Consider the following 20,663-nt stretch of genomic DNA (forward strand, 5'->3'; position numbering starts at 1 on the left):
GTCTCCACACACCATCCAAGAGCAGCAACCACAGCACAGCAACAAGCCGTGTGCACGTGCACGTGTGTGTGTTTGCGAACCAAATCTTTCGCCAATCTTTTGCCTCGCTGCAGATGGGGAGATGGGGAGGAAAAAGAGGGAGGAAAACGAGGGAGGAGGGGGAAGGGGGGCCCAGCGAGTGTTGGTAGGTGGTGGTGGTGGTCGATGCACGGATTGAATGCTCGATTTTATTTATTTATCGATTGACACATTTAAATTTAAATACGAACATAAATAAAGCATTTTTCGTTCCGTTCGTTCCGTCGCCGTGCGTTCGGGTTTTTGGTAGGAGGGATGGAGGAGGGGGCTCTGGGTATGCTCATGTTTCCCGCACACACACCCCCCCCCCCTCCCTCTGTCATCTGTCTTCTCTCCACGCATTTCGCTGATTTTGTATATTTTTTTTCTCTGTCTTCTGTTCTTCTCGTTCGTTGTTGTTTTTGTGTGTGGTGCTCGAAGAGCTCGGCCTGTGGCCACTGCTACTACAACGCCATCGGCAGATACAGCAATCCCCAGGCAGCAGCAGCTGCAGCAACTGGAATGAAACGACTTGTGGGCGGGGGATAGACGACGCCATTGATCTTGAGCTCAGCGATGAACTCTTATCAATGTCTGGCGCGCAAGTATTGTGCAATCGGCCAAATTCGATGCCAGAGTGCAGACGCGCGCGCGTGCGTGTGTGTGTGTGCGTGTGTGTGTGACGTAATAAATCTTTGGAGCCACGAGAAGAGTTCGCGCGTATCGTGTTTGGTACTCGTTATTCAAGGCAATCGCTTCAATGTCTTGCACCACTTGCCCATGCCTTGAAGAAGAAGAAGAAGAAGAAGAAGAAGCGAAGAAAAAGAAGAAGAAGAGCGTTCTGAGAAGAGCGAGCGAGCGCGCGCGCGAATCCAGTGCTCCAACAACTAATTAAAAGATATCGGGTCGGGACCGGTCCCTGGGTCTTAATCAATCTTCCCAGCCACCCGGCCAGCCAGCCTCGTGAAGCGAGCTGTCAGCAGCGAAGATAGTGCTGCGCGAACCGAGCTCGAGCTGCTGCTGCTGCACATCGAGATTTGTGGTCGCAAACGGTGCAACGGGGCGGCGGATGCGACACATCGCCATCGCCGTCACGATTGGAGTGCGAGGCGCACCGGCAACCGGCACCGGCATCGGATCCGATACGCCGATGTTATTAATAGACGGCAACACGGCAGACGGGCTCCTATTAATAATTTTTAATATGCGCGATCTGCGAACAACGCGAACGATCTGTGGCGATTGGCGATGTATGTGTGTGCGTGGGCACACAAAGTTGGACGGACAAATTTCGTTGCTGTTGCTCTGATAGCTCTGATCTGAAGAAGAAGAAGAAGAAGAAGAAGAAGAAAGGCTCTCTGCTAGAAGGTAGGTAGTAGTGGCAGTAGTAGTCGTCCTCGAAGTCAAGTCGAATTATGAACGATCTGCGGTGGAAAAGGGGGCGCTGATCCCGCGGGGTCAGGCCAAGGGTTGTCTGCAGCACCGAATGGAGGGAAGGAGGGAGGGAGGGAAGCGGGAAGCGTTACATGTCAACGCTAGCATATTTTAATTTTTCCCTTTCTCTCTGTCTCTTTCTCTCTCTCTCTCTATTCCTTTTTCCTTCATTTATTTTCTCTCTCTCTCTCTCTCTCTTTTCTTTCTTTCTTTCTCTCTCTCACACACTCTCTCTACTGCTATCTACAGCATGAAGCGCAGTTATTCTCGGGACAATTAATGCGAGAAAAAGAAAGAAAGAAAGAAAGAAAGAAAGAAAGAGAGAGAGAGAGAGAGAGAGAGAGAGGGAGAGAGAGAGAACAGAGTGACGACAGGACACGTGAGGACGACGGCACTATGAGCTACTACTACTACTACTACTACTACCACTGTATATTGGCAGCCAAAGTTCGCGCACCCTTGCACCACTATTGCCAGGGAGGTCTCCAGGCAGAGGCAAATTGATTGTCATTTCAATTTAAATTTATGCAGATCAAGTCAATCCATCTCGCGCACGGGGGATGCCGCCGCCGGTGAACCTGAGCTACTCCTCTGGCACTGGTCACCAGCAGTAGCACTGCGAACGCGAAATGACAAATGAGAGGGTGACGAACGATGGGATGACCTTTAGGGAGGCAGAAGCCGTGTTGGAATGGAGACATCGAACCGGCACAACACTCGTCACTTTCCTCGGCCGGGGGACCATATTAGAGCAGAGCAGGAGGACGGGAGAGAGGCACCGGTTTTTCTTTTTTTTACGAATTTACGCCAGACACAGTCACACAGGTTCTTACGCATGTGTTTTCCTTGACTTCTTGGAGCGACTCTTGAACTTGAAGCGCAAGACACTCTCTCCAAACTCGAATGCAGTTCTTGCTCGCTCGCTCGGTCGGTCGAAGGGGCCCTTGGCCTAGACCTGCCCTCTAGAGAGTGAGGGGAAGGACTGCACCAGCAGCGGCAGCAGCAGGAGCCGTAGCCGGAGCAGGAGCGATCGTAAAACGTCCAATTTTTATATTCCAACGCTGGTTAATGACTTTTCCGATTCGGTTTCGGAAAGAGGCAGCATCGGATAGATCATAGGGGGGGCGTAGAGAGGGGCAACGGTAACTGCTTCACGTTGGCTGGCTGGCTGGCACACCCTCCCGAGAGGACCGCGCTAGATGATAAACAATCGTAAATCGCTCCAAACCGAGCTCGACGACGACGACCGAGGAAGTTTGTTATTCTTGCGGCGACGCGTTGTGGCGCGCCGCTCGATCTAGATCTGCTCGAGTGCAGTGGCCACTGCGCTAGCTAGCTAGCTCTCGCTCTCTCTTTCTCTCTCTCGCTCTGTGCGCACTCGATTGTTCTCTTTATGGTTAGACTATTGAGAGGCAATATGCGGTGTCGGTGTCCGGGTCGGGTTCTGCTGTCAGCGTTCTCCATTTTGATGGAGATTCCCGGGCAATTTATGACCTGTTTATAGACCGCTACAGACCGCAAAGAAGGAGAAGGAGAGCAAGAGAGAGAGAGAGAGAGAAGAAGAAGAAGAACGAGCAAAAGGGCCACCGTACAACGACAAAGGCTCGTTGTCGTCGTCGTCGTCTTCGTTGTCGTCGTTGTCGTCTGTGGCGTCAACCTGGGGTGCATCGCGGTACATGTTCACAGGAATAGGCGCCGGCACTGGCGCGGGCCACATACAAAAAGTGTCTGTTTGTATGCAAACAACAAGCCTGTCCTTAAGTCACTTATTATAAACTCAATCTAATTTACTCAAAGAAACAACGCAATCCGAATGCGATTAGTCATCAGCAAGATCATAAGCTGCGTGAAAATGGCTCCACTTTTGTTTTTTTTTGTTTGTTTTGGCCCAGCAACAACCGGTGAAGGAGAGCGATAAGCGATCCCGGCAAGGACGAAAGCGAAAGCCAACCAGCTGGGGGAGGGTGGAAAATGGTGTCCAACAACAGCTCATGCTGCTTCTCATTCTCCTTTTGTGCCTTCGCCTTTAGCCCGGTAGCTCGCATATGCACACACACATGCGCGCGCGCTCGCACACACAGACACAAATTTTCTGGGCTGGGATATGCTGTCGAGTGTCGCGCCGCGAACATTTCATTCAACAGGATCTCGATTCGAGGGGGGGGGGGGCAGTGCAATATGAAAAAGAGGTACAAACACACACACGTACATGCACATGCACACATGCTGGATGCTTCTCCATTGTTTTGATTTCGAGTGGTTCCGGCAGCGGCTGTTGCAGCTGCAGGGGGCGCCCTATATAGTCTCTGCTTCTCTTTCTCTCTCGTGCTGCGTCGCATGCAAAAAATTCGCACACACACACACACGCACTTAGTGTCGCTAAAGCACGCGCCTGATTGGTGTGCTGCTTGGTTGGTTGCTGCTGCTCTGCCGGGCGCTAATCCACACCACGGAGCAACCATTTTGCGACTATTTTGCCCCCTTTTTTACAAAAAAAACCATTTTGCGAGACTATTGAGAAGCAGGAAGGTTTGAATTGCATATCGGAGAGAAAGAGAGAGAGAGAGAGACACACACACACAGAATGGTAGGGCGACGGCGAGACGAAAGAGGGGACGGCTCCCCCGTTAGAAATACCTTACCATTGCCCATGGGACGGCGACGCAAATCATTCGGAATCTCGCAGCTTAAAAAACCCCCCCCAAAAAAACATACAGCTTGTGGTTCTTGTTGTTGGATGTTTTAAAAGAGCTTTATTTTCTTTTTACAATAATGATTCTCGAGTTCTCAGTCAGTCAGTCTTTTTTACACAATAAATATACACAATTTGCAATTTGTTGTTGTTTACATTTGTTTGTTTGTTTGTTTGTTTGTTTGTTGCCGGAGATTCTGGTGTCTAGTGTTTTGTTTTTCGTGTGTGTGTGTGTATGTGTGTGTGTGTGTGTGTGTGCGTGTTCTTTTTTGTCTGCTGCTGCTGCTGCTGCTGTTTGCTTACACTTGCGCTAAATGCTTACGAAGCTAAGTGAGAATGAATGCGCGCGCGCACACACTGCCAAGGCGAGGGCGTAAACCCCCCGACAGAGAGACAGAAAGTGTGTGTGGGACGTAAGTGTGTGTGTGTGTGTGCTTTCACACACACGCACACACACACGCCTACACAGTTCTAAGCTTGCCTGAGGGGGGGAGGCGCATTCATTCTCGTCATCATCATCATCTTGCTATCATCATCATCCCTATCGTCTAATCGAGAAACGATCCAAACAATCACTCCTGGGATACGGGGAGGGGGGAGGGTGATGAGTGTGTTTGTGTTTCTATATGTACAAATTGGGACCGAGGGGAGGGGAGGGAGGGAAGTTCCACCACCGGATCTGTCACCGAGCATCGGTAAGGGGATTGGATTGGAGGCGTCGCGCCGACAGGGTGCTGGAACAGGGGGAGACGGAGCCGTGGAAGGGAAGGAAAAGGGAAGGGGGAGAGGGAAGGGGGAGGAAGGTATGCTTTTAATGCTAACGAGGTTTACGACTAGTGTTGCTTGCGTTGCCGTTTGCTGTCGTTGCCTTTTTTGTGTGTAGAGGTGTGGTCCTGCCGTGGCACGTAGTAACAGGGGGTGAAGGGGTGGCTTCTATTTACAGGGGAGGAGCCTGAAGAGCGGGGATGCAGGGCGATCAGACGTGCAGGATGCTCTTCGGTGGCAGATGCGTCACCGGCGTCAGTGGTGGCCGACGGCCCTCGATCAGGAGTTCGCGGTCGGTGTCGGGGGTGGTGGGCGGTTTCCGGCGCACCACCAGCACGACCGTGAGCGAGAGGAGCAGCAGCACGAGGAGCGCCACGAACGCGCCCAGCATGAGGATCTCCTTCGAGGTGCCGTACGAGGGGGCGACAACCGCCAGCACCTCGCCAGCCTCGACTTCTCCATCGTCCGCTTCCGGTGCCGCGCCGAACGGCCAGTGGCGCCGCCGCCAGGATTCGCTCGGTGGCTCGGGCTCGGTGGACGTCACTTCCGGCGTCGTCGTCGTCGTACCATGGAGACTCACGATGATCGCGTCGCTCGTGTCGACCAGCAGCGACGCGGACCGGATCAATGAATCTGTCACCTGTGTGTATGCGTGTGTGTGTGTGTGTGATATAGTGACATTAACGCTCGACTCTTCCTCGCTCTTCCTCTTCTTCAAACTTACCTTATTGCGGCAGGTGACGTGCACGTGGTACTTGGTGTTGGGCCAGAGCGACAGCTCGACCTTGAACGTCTCGGTAAGCAGATTACCGGTCAGCCCACCGCCCGAGATCTCCCACGACACCAGACACTGGTGATACTGCTGCTGCTGCTGCTGCTCGAACCTTGGATCTTCGGTTCCGTCGCGCGCGATCCTCGACAGACGCTCCACGTTATCGGACCCATTGGAGACCGTCGTCGTCGACGGTGCCGCTGCCGCTGCCACTGGCTGATGGCGGACCAGCTCGGCCGGTGTCGTCCACTCGATGTCGGCCGTCACCACCGACTCGTTGCGGATCATGCGGCCCAAGCTGAGGAGCAACCGGTGCGCTAGTGCGTTGTCGCGCCGTATCTGGTTGTTGCGGTTGCACACGTCCCAGCACTCTAGAAGGAAGGACCCTAGTTAGTTGCTAGTCTAGGATCGGGGACCCCCTGCCCACTCTCTCTCTCTCTATCCCTGTAACTCCCCCAAGAAAAACCCACCCCGCGATAAATACATTCTGTCAAGAAAGTACCGGGAATAGTCGATTTAAATCTGACTGGGCTGTCGGATCAAGTTGAATTTTTTTTTCTAGGTTGGTACAACTCTCCTTAACTATTGTGCAAAATTTGAGCGAAATCCGTCAATAACTATTGTACAAAATTTGAGCGAAATTGACGGATTTCGCTCAAATTTTGTACAATAGTTAAGGAGAGTTGTACCAACCTAGGAAAAAAAAATCAACTTTTCATTTTAAACTTTAAAACTAATAAAATATTATCAAACAACCACCGTATTAACCAGAATTAGTTCCCAGTGACTTTTTCCTTTTCCAAAATCTTAACTTGCCTCTTCACGGCATCTGTTTTGAGTCAATTTAAGGGGGGGCTTTGGTTATTTCGGGTTAAAACAAGGCTCATTTTTGACGATTTTTAGTGAAGAAACTATCCAACTTTATGTTTTCAAAATAATGTCATATCAAACTACAACTATTCAAGAATATTTGGTTCCATTTTGAGGAAGATTTGATATAAACTGCGTCCATGGCATCCAATCTAGAAAGGCAAGTCTGCCAAAATGTACTTTTTGCGGTGCCCATCGTAGTCACGTGACGGGTCATCATAGATATACAAATGAATATTCTTTTGATAGATAATAAGTTTATCCAGGTAGCCCCGTCGAGTTTTTGTTAAATTTCCTATTTTTAGATTTTTGGTAGATTTTTGAAGTTGAAAAAGTGAAGCTTTTTTTCGATATTGCCTCAAAAAACGACACTTTCCCAAATTAAAACAATTATTTAAAAAAAGTATCAACAATTTTCATAAAAACTCAACGGGGCTACCTGGCAAATAGTGTACAGATTATATGTTCAAAATTTCAAATCGATCGGTCCAGTAGTTTTTGTGCTACCATGGGCACCGACTTTGAAAACGTTGGTTTTTGGGAAAACGCGATTCAAAGTCGCGAAATGCTTTGGGCCTTGTATGAAGCTCTATTTTTCAAAAATCTATATCTTTGTCAGTTTTGCTTCGATTGATCTCAAAATTTTACACAATACTCTTGAAAGGATAAGAACTCATAAAAAAATATAAAAAATAAATGCGAATAAATAAAATAAAATACCGAAGCCCCCCCTTAAGGGGGGGCTTCGGTATTTTATTTTAATTCTTCGAATTTACTTTTTTTAATTTTTTATGACTGCTTATCCTTTCAAGAGTATTGTGTAAAGTTTTGGGATCAATCGAAGCAAAACTGACAAAGATATTGATTTTTGAAAAACAGAGTTTCATACATTGCTCAATGCTTCTCACAAACTTTGAATCGCGATTCCCAAAACCTGCGTTTTCAAAGTCGGTGCCCATCGTAGCATAAAAACTACTGGTCCGATCGATTTGAAATTTTCAACACATAATCTGTACACTATTTGCCAGGTAGCCCCGTCAAGTTTTTGTTAAAATTGTTGATACTTTTTTTTTGATAATTCTTTTAATTATATAAAACTCGTTTTTTGAGGCAACATCGAAAAAAGTAACACTTTTTCAACTTCAAAAATCTGCCAAAAATCGAAAAATAGGAAATTTCACAAAAACTCAACGGGGCTACCTGGATAAACTTATAATCTAACAAAAAAATACCCATTTGCATGTTTCAGATGACCCAGCACGTAGCTACGATGGGCACCGCAAAAAGTACATTTTTGCAAAATTGCCTTTCTAGATTGGATGCCATGAACGTAGTTTTGATCAAATCTTCCCCAAAATAGAACCAAATATTCTTGAAAAGTTGTAGTTTAATATGACATTCACTTGTAAAAATTAAGTTGAATGGTTTCTGCACTAAAAATCGTCAAAAATAAGGCTTTTTTGAACCCGAAATAACCAAAGCCCCCCCTTAAGCCATAAAGCAAAAATCGCCGCTCACTACTGACATCGACTTAGTTAAAAAATTGCTGTAAACAAACGGGTTGACGGATTTCGCTCAAATTTTGCACAATAATTAAGGAGAGTTGTACCAACCTAGGAAAAAAAATTTAATTTAATCCGACAGCCCGGTCAGATTTAAATCGACTATTCCCGGTACTTTCTTGACAGAATGTACGTCACGCGCGGTATAGGTCGCGCCGGTATGTTCATAGATTACTTCATCCCCCATTCCCCGTCACGCCCTTCCCTCCTTTCTAGTGTGCCGACAGATAACGAAACAGGTGATGCGCGTAGAAAGAAAAAAAAATAGAAAAAAAAGGGAACTGCTGCTGCTGTAGAGCCCCTTGTAGAGCAGCATCCCCCTTCTGGTCCCGAAATTTACCTACGGGAGCAGATCGGGAGCATTCCGCAGCGGGAGAAGGCTCGCGAGCTGAGAAGGCGCCTACATCAAAAAAGAAAAACCCAAAAAACATCAGACCTTGCGCCACCGTCGCCACCGTCGCCTCGTTATCTGATGGCCCTTATTTCACCGCGCATCCGACGACACACACACACACGCTGCTGGTGCTGCTGCTCCTCACTGTTGCTACTTGCTAGGAATGCGTACCCGGACAGGTACCGGCGGGTTTGGAATGTTTATTTGAAGAGAGTGAACTCAAAACGGAAATCCCGAAAACCTTTTTCTCTTGCTTTGCTTCAGCTCGGTGGCCAGCTCGGTGGCCAGGGATGGCAGCGGTGCGCATGGTTTTGGAGATAAGAGAAAACGAAGAAAACGAGTGGTGGCGAGGCGAGCCTGGGCTGAAGGCGTCGGCGTCGGCGTCGGCGGTGCGCTTTGTGGCTTTGTGCACTTTCACGATAAGCCTTCCCAAAAAAAACACGAGGGAGGGGGGGGGGGTTGCTTTTTGGGGTGGGGGATGAAAGGTGGACCCTGGCTCTGAAAACCTCCCTGGGGCACGAACGGGTGGGGGAGGGGGATGATGTCAAAAGGCATCGAGATATCACTTACCATTGAGCAGTCGCGCTGCTGCGTACAGAGGATGTCCTTGATGGAGCGCTGCACATGGAGAGAGAGAGACAGAGAGAGAGAAATAAAGAAAGGCTCTAGATTAGTTAGGGGTTGCAGAGGGGGGGTTGAGCATTTGGCAGGGGTTGCGTCTTGTGGTCAACAACCGACGACGACAGGCTTGTGAGGCTTTTCTCGTGTCTCGTGGCCAGCGACCAGCGACCAGCGTCTTCGCGAACGACAGATGAAGAGAGAGACGCGCAGAGAGAGAGAGAGAGAGCGTGAACGACTCTGTTTCTGTGTTAAGGGTGGCTAGTATCAACCAAGTTACTGTTGCTGCTGCTGCTACTGCTGCTGCTTCTGCCCGAAGGAATGTGATCTCGAGCTGTCAGACGACGGTCCAGTTGGACGGAGTCATCGACTTGAACCCCCGCAAACCCCGGACTCAACGTTCGATTAGAGGGAGGATTGCTATAGAACTCCGTGTACAAACGTGTGTGTGTTTGTTGTTTGAGTTTTTTTTGAGGGGATTTAAGAGTGTCTGTGTGAAAAATCATTCTATATAGTTTGGCGTTGGCCGGTCGCGGAGGAAACAATCTGTTCGCGAGTGTCTTCACGAAGAAGAAGAAGTCCGGGGCCAAGGGATGACGATGACGAGGCAAAGGAATGCGCAGCCGACCCTTTGCAAAAACGTTGGCCGAGAAAGGGATGTAGCTTTCTGCTCAACCTGCCCAACACCACCACCAGCAGTAGCAGCAACATAATTTTCCCATTTTCCTCCGAAGCATTTTCCCTTCAGTTTCGGGGCTCCCCAACGCCCTTCGGGGAATTCGGAGTTGGTTCGGGGCCCGGGATGTGTGTGTGTGTGTGCGCTAGCAGCAGCAGCAGCAGCAGCACATTCGAAACGAAACACATTGGTGGTAACGGTTGGAGCACGAGGGAGGGAGGGGTGGGTGAGTGGGTGGGTGAATCCTTCTTCTGCTCGGATGTCTCGGATCCCTTTTCGCCCTTCGCACCGTCGCCGAGGACCGATGGGAGTCACGAACCGCACAGGAAGGTTCATTTACCTTTCATCCTCTTGGGGTTGAGGGAGGGAGTGAGTTTAGGGGATGGGATTCGAGGGGATGGAAACAACGAGATATGTACAATTTGGGACTCCTCCCTTTCGTCCCGCTTTGGGATCAGGATCAGGGATGCCTCCCTGGACTCCTCTTTTCTCTCTCGCGTGCTCTCTTTCTCTCTCTCTCTCTCTTGGGCGCGCGCAACAGGAATCACGGTCCTGATCCAGGCGCTGATGTTTAGCGACAAATTGGAACCGGTTGGTTGGTGTGGCGTAGCGTAGTCATTGTTGCAAACTTGAGCCAAGCACAGCCAGTGTTCGCATTGGCATCCGGCGAGGTGTCAAAGAGAAGGCCGATAGCTCTCTTACCCCTCCTAGTCCTAGACTGATTGAACATACATTGACCGCAGAAAACATTCCAGAAAGAGAGAGCTTCTGTTACCCTTTTCTTACGGTTCTTCCAATCATTGATGCCTGATTACTGACTACTGATGACTACTTGATGCCTAATAATCGGATAATAATAAGCAAAAATCATTTGCTACGTTCACCAAACCCTTTAGATGATTAAAATTTGCTACAACAGTTGAGTTCGACTTTCAAACCCCAAACCAAACTCCTGTCAGTTCTGCTTAGTTTCGCCAGTTTTTTTTTTTGGCCTCAAATCTTGCCACCAGACTCCTTATCCCAGGACCAGAATCCCTTGTCCACCCTTTTGTAATTACCTTTTGCAGGCATCCCTCGCGGCACCGGCTCGTAGGGGTGTTGGTCGTAGTAGTACTACTGGTAGTAGTAGTAGTAGTCGTTGCAGTTCCATCCCGACTGTCGGTTGATGGTGGCCGGATCCGATCGACGACGAACCGGGCGTGGAAGCGACGGCCAGCAGGTAGCAGCCCTTCCACATCGGTACCGGCCAGTGACGTGCGGCCACCGGTCACCAGGCAGCAGAGGAGCACCGCCAGCACCAGCCCTGCGGTGGCCAACTCCCGCCGTCCCGAGTAGCCGCGAGCCGAGCTGCTCATGATCCGCATGGTTGGTGGTTGGTGGTGGTGGTGGTGGTGGTGGTGGATTGGTGGATGAACCGGTCCGCGACTGGCCCGGGTTGCTTGGTTGCAGCAAGGCCGTCCCCGGAAGGCCCCGACCTTCCGACCGGAAGCCACACAATCCCGAGACACACACACACACAGAGACACAGAGAGACACTGACACTGACACGAGACACGACACTCCCGGGGGAAAACACTGGTTTTTGTTGGGTGCTGCGAGGCACACTGCACTGCTCTCGCTCCCTCTCTCTTTCTCTCTCTCTCTCTCTCTCTCTCTCTCTCTCTTCCTCTCTCTCTCTCTGTTTCGCTGTCTCTGTAGTGACGTCGCGGGTCCGGGAGCCGTCGGCACAATGTTCACTGTTCACACCAAAAACAACAACAGCAACAGCAACAACAACAACGCAACAACCAAAAACAACACAACACACCCAACTAGCACTTGGGCTCGTCGCTAGCTAGCTAGCTCGCCCTCCGCCTCATCACCCACTAGCTTCACTGCAGGGAAATATATCCGCGCGAGAACGGCGACATCCGCGGCGACGGTGTTGATTGCAGTCGTTGGTTGCTGGCTGGCTGGCTGGCTGGCAGGCTGGGCAGGAACACGTCCCTGCTGCTGCTGCTGCTGCTGCTGCTGCTGCTGGAAACACTCGCGAACAGTTGCGGCAGTTGACGTTTCTAACTCGCGAACAGCAGCCCGTCGCTGTGCCTGTGTGTGCGCGCGTGTGTGTGTGTTGGGCGATGCGGAGATGCGGTGCAGTAGGTATGGTAGTCCGTCCGTCCGTCGCCTACGGCGGTTCGATCGAGAATGCGAAGAAGAAGCGCTGTTCGAGATGAGATCTGCTGCTGCTGCTGCTGCTGCTGCTGCTGCTGCTGCTGAGATCTGCTCTGCTCCCAGCTCCTGGGGCTCGCAGCAGACCCAGCAGTCATGCCAGCCAGCAAACAGACACGCAGCCGCAACGTGCACGCAGCATGCACGTCTCCGTCTCGTTGAGTTCTCGGAGTCCCTCGCTCTCTCGTTCTCTCTCGCGAATCTCTCGAAAGGTTTTGGATTTGAAGCTCTCTTCTGCCTCTCTGGCTCAGTTCGTTTTAGTCTCTCTCATTATTTCACTCTCTCGCTCTCGTTTTCTCTCTCTCTCTCTCTCTCTCTCTCCCTCTCTCTCTCTCTCTCTCTCTCTCTCTCTCTCTCTCTTGCAAATCTTATTCTTAGCATAGACAGCGAGAGGTCGTTCGTCCGTCCGTTCGTTAGCCCTGCTTCATATATTCTGCCCCGAATAGATTGTGTCCTTCTGCGGCTGACAATTGACTGGCGCTGGTGAGCGTCACCGAGAGAGCGTCAACCACCGCAACCCCTGACACCTCCACCCCTCCTCCCAAAAAGTGAATCTCAACCTCCAACCTCAAATCTAAACCAAAAATGGGAATAGAAAAAGCGATTATTGTGAGCGGAACGACGGAAACGAAAAGGGTGCTGGTGTCAAGGCAAAAAGAGCAACAAAATGGGGGGCGCAGTATAGCCGAGCCGAACATGCAGTCAAGTATCGAACATCGAGCAGCAGGTCAACAGCTGTGGCAACGGTCGAGCCGCGCGCTTAAGGGTAGGGCGCGGTTGGTTGGAAAAAAAAGGGATGAGGGAGGAGGATGGAAGCGCGTGGTGCATGCGTGGTGAGTGTGTGTGTGTGTGTGGCTCTCTTATGGGCGTCGGCACTCCGCTCTCTTACTCTCTCTCTCTCTCGCACTCTCTCTTGCACTCTCTCTCCCCGGTAACTCAAGACACTCATCACTCGCTCCCGGCATATTATGGCATGCTACGGGGGATGAGTTTTTGCTATAAAACTTGCTTCGGTCGCGAGGAGAGCGAGAAGTGCTTAGGATACTCCCGTGGCAGCATAGATCTCCCCAAACTCCCTGGCTCCCTTTTCACCACCTCTCTCTCCCTGCGTTTGAGCTGCAGACGAGCAGTACAAGGCCTTCGATTGTACCGAGGCTTGCGCATGTTCTAGCGTGCAGCGTGTGCAGTCCTACAGCATTCTCTCTCTATTTTTTTCTCTCTCTCTCTCTCTCTCTTGGAGTTCCCTAATAAATATAAACAGACGACAATGGAGAGAGTTAAAGAGAAAAAAAGAAAGAGAGAGAGAGAAAACCGAAATGACCGAAAGGCGAAGACCGGGTTCGTCGCTATAGTTCCTGCGTGCGTTGAAGTCTTTCGTGCTGCTGCTGCCGGTGTCGGTGGCAGAAAAGCATCGCCAAAACGTCGTGTGCGCTTGGTGTGCATGCGTGGGTGTACCCCCTCCCCCCACGGGGCCTCGGTCAGCTCCGGAAGAGGTTTGCGTGCGCGTGTGTGTGTGTGTGCGTGTGTGTGTCTGGCCGTGTATGCGCTAGTTATGCTCGCGCATGCGCGCAAATCGCCAAAAGGTGACGTGTAGAGCAGCGGCGGAAGGCGTCAGACCACCCACCCGCACAGGATGGCCTTCTCATCTCATCCTAACACTCCCCCCGCATCACCACCCCTCCCCCCATCCCCCATTATCCTGCTGATTTCTGCGAAGAAGCCTCTCAGGGATGGCAATCGTTACAATCGGACCTCGTGACCCTCTCCTGGCTCCTTCGCCTGCATCCTCTTCCACCCCTCCTCCCTTCTTCCACGGTATCAAAACCCCCCTACCCCACCTCCCCTGTGTAAAGGGCACAAACACTGAAAAGTGAAGTGCGCACTAGAGCGGCGGCGGAAAGCGGAAGCAAGAGGACCAATGATTGGTCCCCCCCCCCCCCTCCTTTCCTCACCGCGCGCGGATTAACGCGGAAAGAAATTTCGTTTCGGAACGTTTTAAAGACCCCCGCGACTGACGGTGCCCGCACCCCCCCCCCCCCCCCCCCCTGATGAACCCCGCCAGGTTGACGTTCTGTGCATCAAAAATTCGCGCACCCATCCCGCTCTTCCTCTCTTTTTCTCGCTCTTTTTCTCGCTTCCAAGGAAAGGGGATTGTCTTTTTATTGCTGCGCACAAACATATTCATCATGATCCGGAAGAGTGGGATGGGATAGGAGGGTGGGGGATTTATCTTTATTTCTTATTTATCGAGCAATAAAATGCTTTCGCAACGGAACGCCGGAGAAAACCGAACAGCGAACGAACGAACGAACGAAGAAATAAACAAAAACCAAAAAAAAACCAATAAGGAGAAGAAAAGCAGCCAAATCAAAGAAGAAACAAGGAAACCTCAAACCTGCCTACCCCTTTCTCTCTCTCTTTTTCTCTCTCTTTCCTTTTCCTACTGTCCTGCTCATCTCTCAAGTTTTTTTTTGTTGTTGTATCGGTTAGCTTTTGATGCTCGCTTTTGTTTCTCGCTTTTCCTCTTTCTCTCTCTTTCTCTCTCTCTTTCATTCATTTGTTGTTTGTTTTTGGCTTTCCTTTCAATTCCCCCTCCCTCCCCCCTGCCCCTCTGGCTCCCTGTACGCTCTCGATATTTTCCTCTTTATTTTTAATCCTTCTTCCTCCTCCTCCTCCTCCTTCTTCGCGCTATACTTTCTTGTCCGCTCGTGATAAAATGATTCTGTTCTCTTCACCTCGCCCCATTCTGCCCCATACCCCCGCACCGCGCCCAGCCCCCTCGCTGACTACACGCGTACACTTCGAACTTCGGCGGCTTATGGTGGCCTCTTGAGGGGGAGGTGGAAAGGGGAAAAGGGAAAAAGGGGATTGCGTCGCGCGGTGTCCCACGCTTTAAAAGCTCAACCACACACACACAGACACACACACTCCACCCTCTTTCAGTTCAGAGCTCCTCCCTACTGTGCGCGTGTGTGTGTGTCTGTGTGCGCGCATGTATGTGTGTTTTTCGTTGTTTTTTCTCCCGTGTTGGGTTCCTTGTGGCTTCTTCTTCATCATTATCTTCTGCTCTCTTCTTCTTCTTCTGCTTCTTCTTCTGCTCTCTTCTTTGTCTTCTTCATTTTTCTGGTCGTTTATCTTTATCCGCGGCTCGCGTTTCGCGTTTGTTTCTCGACCGATTTCTCGATCACACACACACGCAGGGAGCAAATGGTATTTGATAGCTGGCTAGCTCAATTCAATTCCTCCCCACAGTATACCAGCTACCCAGCTACCCCCTGACGCACCTGACTCGATGTGTGTAGGGAAGAGGGTGGGTGTGTGTGTGTGTGGATGGTGGTGGCGTCGCGCATGATTACCTATCTCGCATCGCGGATCGTCGCGACGATACCGCGATCACGACACGATGCTGTGCCTGTGTGTGCGACAGCATTCCCCCCTCCCGCCCCCTCCCAGCGCTGCACTACAATGTTGCGGGGCTGCTCAATTAAGCGCGCACGACATCCACCGGCCGGACGATAAATGCCGACATAAATGGCCGAACATGTTTGGAACATGTTAATTTCCGGAGCAAACCAGAGCAATCACGACGACCATGGGGGAGGGGGTGTTGTTTGCTGGGAGGGATCCATTCCCCCCCCCCCCCCCCACCCTGCTGCCAGTTGCAGTTGCATTACACACGACACGCACCACGAGTCCGATCGGAAAGGAGCACAAACACCAACACTACCACAAAGGGATGCAATTCATCCCCTTGCTCACCTCCCTCCCCCACCGCTACGCTCTTATCGTGCAGCTCTTGCAGCTCTACGGCCATACATCGAGGACCTCCGTGTGCGCTCCACACACACACACACACACAAAGGGGTTTGCAGCAAAAATGGAAATAAAAACAAAACCAACAACACTTTTGCCAGCAACAACCGCAGCCGGGAAGTCTGTTTGTTTGTTAAAAGTTTTGTGGTCCCGCGAAAAAAATGGGAGTGCGGGAAAACTGAAATCCTGAAATTCGGCAACCGATTGCCACCAGTGCTTCCCCTTCTTTTGACGAACGAAATTAGCTTGAGACAGCCACGGCTTCCCCCCTCCCCCTTCCCATAGACGACACATAATATCGACACTTTTTGGATTGGCGACGGTGGCAGCTTTCTAAATTATGGTTTGATGAGAAAGGAAGGGAGGGAGAGGAGAGGGGTGGCAACTGATTAATATTCCATTAGCGCCCCCCCGATCGGGCACAAATCATCCCAGTCATCGCGGACCTCTCCGTCGGTCCGACCCCTATTTTGGACCCCAGGTTCGATTGGATCGGCTCTTCATCATCATCATCATCGACCAGCGTCATCCAGCGACCGATGGCGGAATCGCGATACGGCATGCCCCCAAAATAGGCAACACGCGGGCGCGGGCGCCCCCTCCCCTTTGGGAGCCGTTTTTATTTTTCAAATTGTTAATAGATATTCGTCTAAAAAAAAGCAGAAGAAGGAAAACGGAGAATGATAAGACAACAAGGAATAGAGAAAAAGAAGAACGAGAAGAAGAAGAAGAAGAAAAAGAAGAAGAAGAAAAAAGAGAAAAATGAATCCGGAATAAGAAGAATGAGAATGAGAAAACGGAGAAGGAGATGAAGCCAGGACATCAACATCCACCAGCAGCCGATCCTCCACCATTTTGCAAGGAACTAATTACCAGCCAATACGCACACGCGAACATCACACACACACACACACACATGCACGGGCGGACGCACTGGGCACTGGGTAATCATCATCAACTGCAGCAATGCCGGTGGTCTGGGACTTCGGGGGGGGCCCCGACCTGCAATCAACATCGCAACCATCTGCTGCGCAACCCGTGCTGCTGCTGCTGCTGTTGCTCCCCAGTAGGAGCAGTGCAGTGAGTCGCCCAGAGTGAGGCCCATCGGCCGGAGCCACCCTTCAAGGTGGTCTAGTTTTAATTGATTGTTTGTCATTGCGATCACGGTCACGGTCATCATCATCATCATCACACACCGAGATTCGGGTGCTTTTTCGCGGGGTTGAAGGGGGAATTGCGAGGGGGGGATGGAAACCCCCGGGCACGATAACGGACCCGGCGGGATGAATGCGTTCTCCGTTTTGACCGACACTTTCGCATATTTCGCGTCGCGTAAAAGGGGGGGGGGGGTGCAGAAGGAAGGAGGGAGGGGGTGTTGTTTCTCTCTCTCTTTCTCTCGTGATCGGCGGGATCTGGCGAGAGAGCGCACCTTCAAGGCCACCAGCGTCGTAGAGTGCAATGGAGCAACAGGAGCATCCGCAACGCTGTGTGGGGTTCTGTGTGTGTGTGTGTGTGTTGTGTTGATGTCTGAACCAAACCTGAGCGCAGATGCACTGGGCACGGTGCAATCCTTTTTCTGCTTTCTCCCTCTCTCTCTCTTTCTTTCTCTCTTTCTTTCTTTCTCTCTCTTTCACATGCAATATGTAAGCTGCCAAAAGCGACCGCAGGGGAAGGGTAACGATTATCCCATCTTTCGAAGAGAGAGAGAGAGAGAGAGAGAGAGAGAGAGAGAGAGAGAGAGAGAGAGAGAGAGAGAGACTGGTGGTAGTAGAAGGATGGAATGCGTGAGGATGAGAATTGTTTCCGCGTTCGGCTGGCCTCAGCTTTGATCCTTCCTTGTCTTGTCCCGGAACCGGCTCGAACTATCGAGACCTCCAGCTGCGCCTCTCTGTATGTGTGTGTGTGGGTATGTACGTGTCTGTGCATGGGCGTGAGCGCGTACGTTACGTGTGTTACGAGTGGCTTTTATTAATTGCGCGTAAAACAAAGTGAAAAAAATCGAAGAGCAAGACAGCGATACAGAGAGCGAGAGAGAGAGAGAGAGAGAGAGCGCCAGGGGGGGGAGCCCCGTTCAAGGAATCTTATCCTTACCTTACCCTTACCCCTCCCGAATTGCCGTCACTTGCACCGAGACGAGAAGGAGAACGAAAAACACGATGCCGCTGGTGGTCAGAGGGGGGAGGGGGAAGGTTCGGTCCCGGGAGAACCCGAAATGCACGGATTCCGCGCGCGCCCGAAACGCGACGTCGACGTCTTAACCTCACAGCAACAGCAAAACCAATACCAACGGAGCGGAACTTCGAATCTTAACGAGATAATTACTCACTTGTCCCCCCCCCGTGTGTCCGTTTCTGGGGGCAGGGAGGGAGGTGTGAGGGGGAAACGAGAAACCAAAAAGGCGACAGCCGCTCCGAAACAGCGTCCCCCCTGGTACAGTTCCCCTCTCCCCCCAATGTATATGCAAATATCGTAATCCCCGGGCAGCCCCGGGGTAAGGAGGAGGATCCTTCGACTTTTGGCCTCCTCGAGAAGCTGGCTGGCTGGAGTGGCTGGAGTGGCGACCACGACCCCCCCGAGGGCTCGACGGCTTAATTGATACTCATTTGGGCGCATAATTCATCTTATTACACACGCCATCACGGTCCCGGTGGTGTTTCGTGCACGATGCTGTAGGTCCGAGCTTGTAGGTGGCCTCGGCTGACCTCACACAGTCCCTCTCTCTGTGTGTATGTGTGTCTCTTGCATCACACATCCCATGCACATCGACATGATCCATGCATCCGACGATGGTGCTACTACACTGGATGATGATGATGATGATGATGAAACGGGGGACTAGAAGTTCTCTCGCGTCATCCGCTCGCAGGATTATCTCCAGAAGGGTCGTCGAACGTCGTTTCGGTAAGGACCTAGGCTGCTTCCTTCGTCCCACTATTCGACAGTAGGTTCGTTAAGTAGGTCAGACACAACACGTGGTTCTTGAACACTTGCCAGTGATCCGCTCCGGGGACGGTTAAAGCCGGATATGACAGGCCAGGGCCAGGGCGACAATCTCAGGCCAAACCATGAGAGCCAGCCAGAGAACTGGGGCCCGAGTGTGTCGGCCACTGTGACTTCCTCTTCTTCTACTCTTCTTCATAATAATATGTTTTTTTGTTTGTATTCTTCCTCTTCCCTCGACTGCTCCTCCTCCTCGGAACCACCGTGCCTAAACCACCGTGACCTCCTAAGGTTCTGAAGGGAAGGGAGGCGGTACGCCGGCATCGGGAAGCAGCACAAATTGATTTTTAATGTAGCGCTGTCATCCGATCGGATCGGAGTGGATCGGAGTGGATCGGGGATTGAAGAAAGAGGTGGATGGGGATCATCGTCATCACATTAAGGCCACTGCAGGCCTCCATTACGGGAGACCAGCTCGAGACGCGATCGAAGCTAAGACAAAGGCACACAGCGATGGCGATGACGATGATGATGATGATGAGTTGTTTCATAAAGCATCTTCTCTGGACCCCGCCAAAAGGAAGGAGGAGGAGGAGGAAGGGGAGGGGTGTCACAGGCCAAGAGGAGTCGTTTTGGAGCCGGTGAGCCGCGCTTGGAGTGACGAAAATATTTATCAAACGTCAATCCATACTACAGCAGCAGCAGCCAGGTAGCGATACTGGCAGAATAGTGGGGGCGCGTGTGACGCGTGACACAACCCGTACCCCACCCCGGCCAACCCCTGGGCTACTCCTTGGGTTCCACAGCCCGCGTGACCCGCGAGCCTAGCGCTAGCTAATGATTGGCTTCGCGCGAAGCTTCGACGCGGTTTGGTACCTACACCTTCAATTAGAACCTCACTAATTGCTAGCACTGTGACTGTGTGACTGTGTGTATGTGTGTGTGTGCCTCAAGCACGCGTAGAGGTGTGAAACCGGTGTGGCAGTCAAAGCCCCCGGAGAGTAGCAGAGTAGGTTAGGTTAAGGGGCAACACTATAATTTCCCGATCTGCCATCTGCCTAGATCTGGTGCGCCCCTCACAGTAGGTGTGTGTGTGTGTGTGTGTGTCTCGCGCGCTCGCACGATCAAACGGGATTAGATGATAGGGGTGTGTGTATGTATGTGTGTGTGTGTGTGTGTCTGTGTGCAAACGTAGGAGGAGGTCTGGAAGCAGTAGCAGAAAAGCGATGGAAGCAGCATAATGGAATGAAGATGAAGATCAGAGCCTGAAACGGGGAAGAAGGGGTGGGGAAAAGGGAAGTGCTCACCTGTGCTGCTAAAACGGTGGCACCAGCATACAACCTCCGTGGATACAACTCCGGGCCCGGACAACAACAACGCGGACGCGCCACTTAGCGCCAGAGCGCTATAATACATTTTAATTAGCACCATCACTACTACCACCACCACCACCACTGCTACCTGCTCCAAATTATAGAGCATGGACAGACCCATGGGTGGGCACTGCCCACCGGACGAACGGGGAAAAGGCGGAAGGGGTTCAATGGTTCGCAGCACCTCCGACATCTCCGATAAGCTTTCATTAGGAGGTCCATGGCGTGGCGTGGCGTGGCGTGAAATCACGGTCCCGCCACACACACACGCACACATACAGCGTCCTGTCTCTCGTCTCATTCCTCTCTGCTCCTGCTGCCGTACCTCGTACCTATTGCACGGTACCTTGCATCAACACGCGATCCCGGGAACCCGGGACCAACTGATAGCAGGATGTGAAGCGCGTGGGAAATTGCGGCAAATGGAGGATCCATCCGGCGGGGGGGGGGGGGGGGGGCATGACCAGCTCCTAGCTATTGTTGGGACGC

The 20,663-nt window shown here is 51.5% G+C and overlaps 1 protein-coding gene across 1 annotated transcript; it reads right to left on the reverse strand.

Moving 5' to 3' along the window:
• Positions 1–4,853: 4,853 nt before the first annotated feature.
• LOC125952631 (transmembrane protein fend-like) lies at positions 4,854–11,204 on the reverse strand. Its single transcript, XM_049682267.1, has 4 exons — positions 10,899–11,204; positions 9,117–9,164; positions 5,673–6,089; positions 4,854–5,588 (listed from the first exon to the last, which is right to left on the reverse strand). The coding sequence occupies exons 1-4, from the start codon at positions 11,202–11,204 to the stop codon at positions 5,160–5,162; spliced, it is 1,200 nt and encodes a 399-aa protein (XP_049538224.1). The 3' UTR covers positions 4,854–5,159.
• Between the last annotated feature and the right edge of the window lie 9,459 nt (positions 11,205–20,663).

The sequence above is a fragment of the Anopheles darlingi genome, chromosome X (assembly GCF_943734745.1).
Source record: "Anopheles darlingi chromosome X, idAnoDarlMG_H_01, whole genome shotgun sequence".
Taxonomy (NCBI): domain Eukaryota; kingdom Metazoa; phylum Arthropoda; class Insecta; order Diptera; family Culicidae; genus Anopheles; species Anopheles darlingi.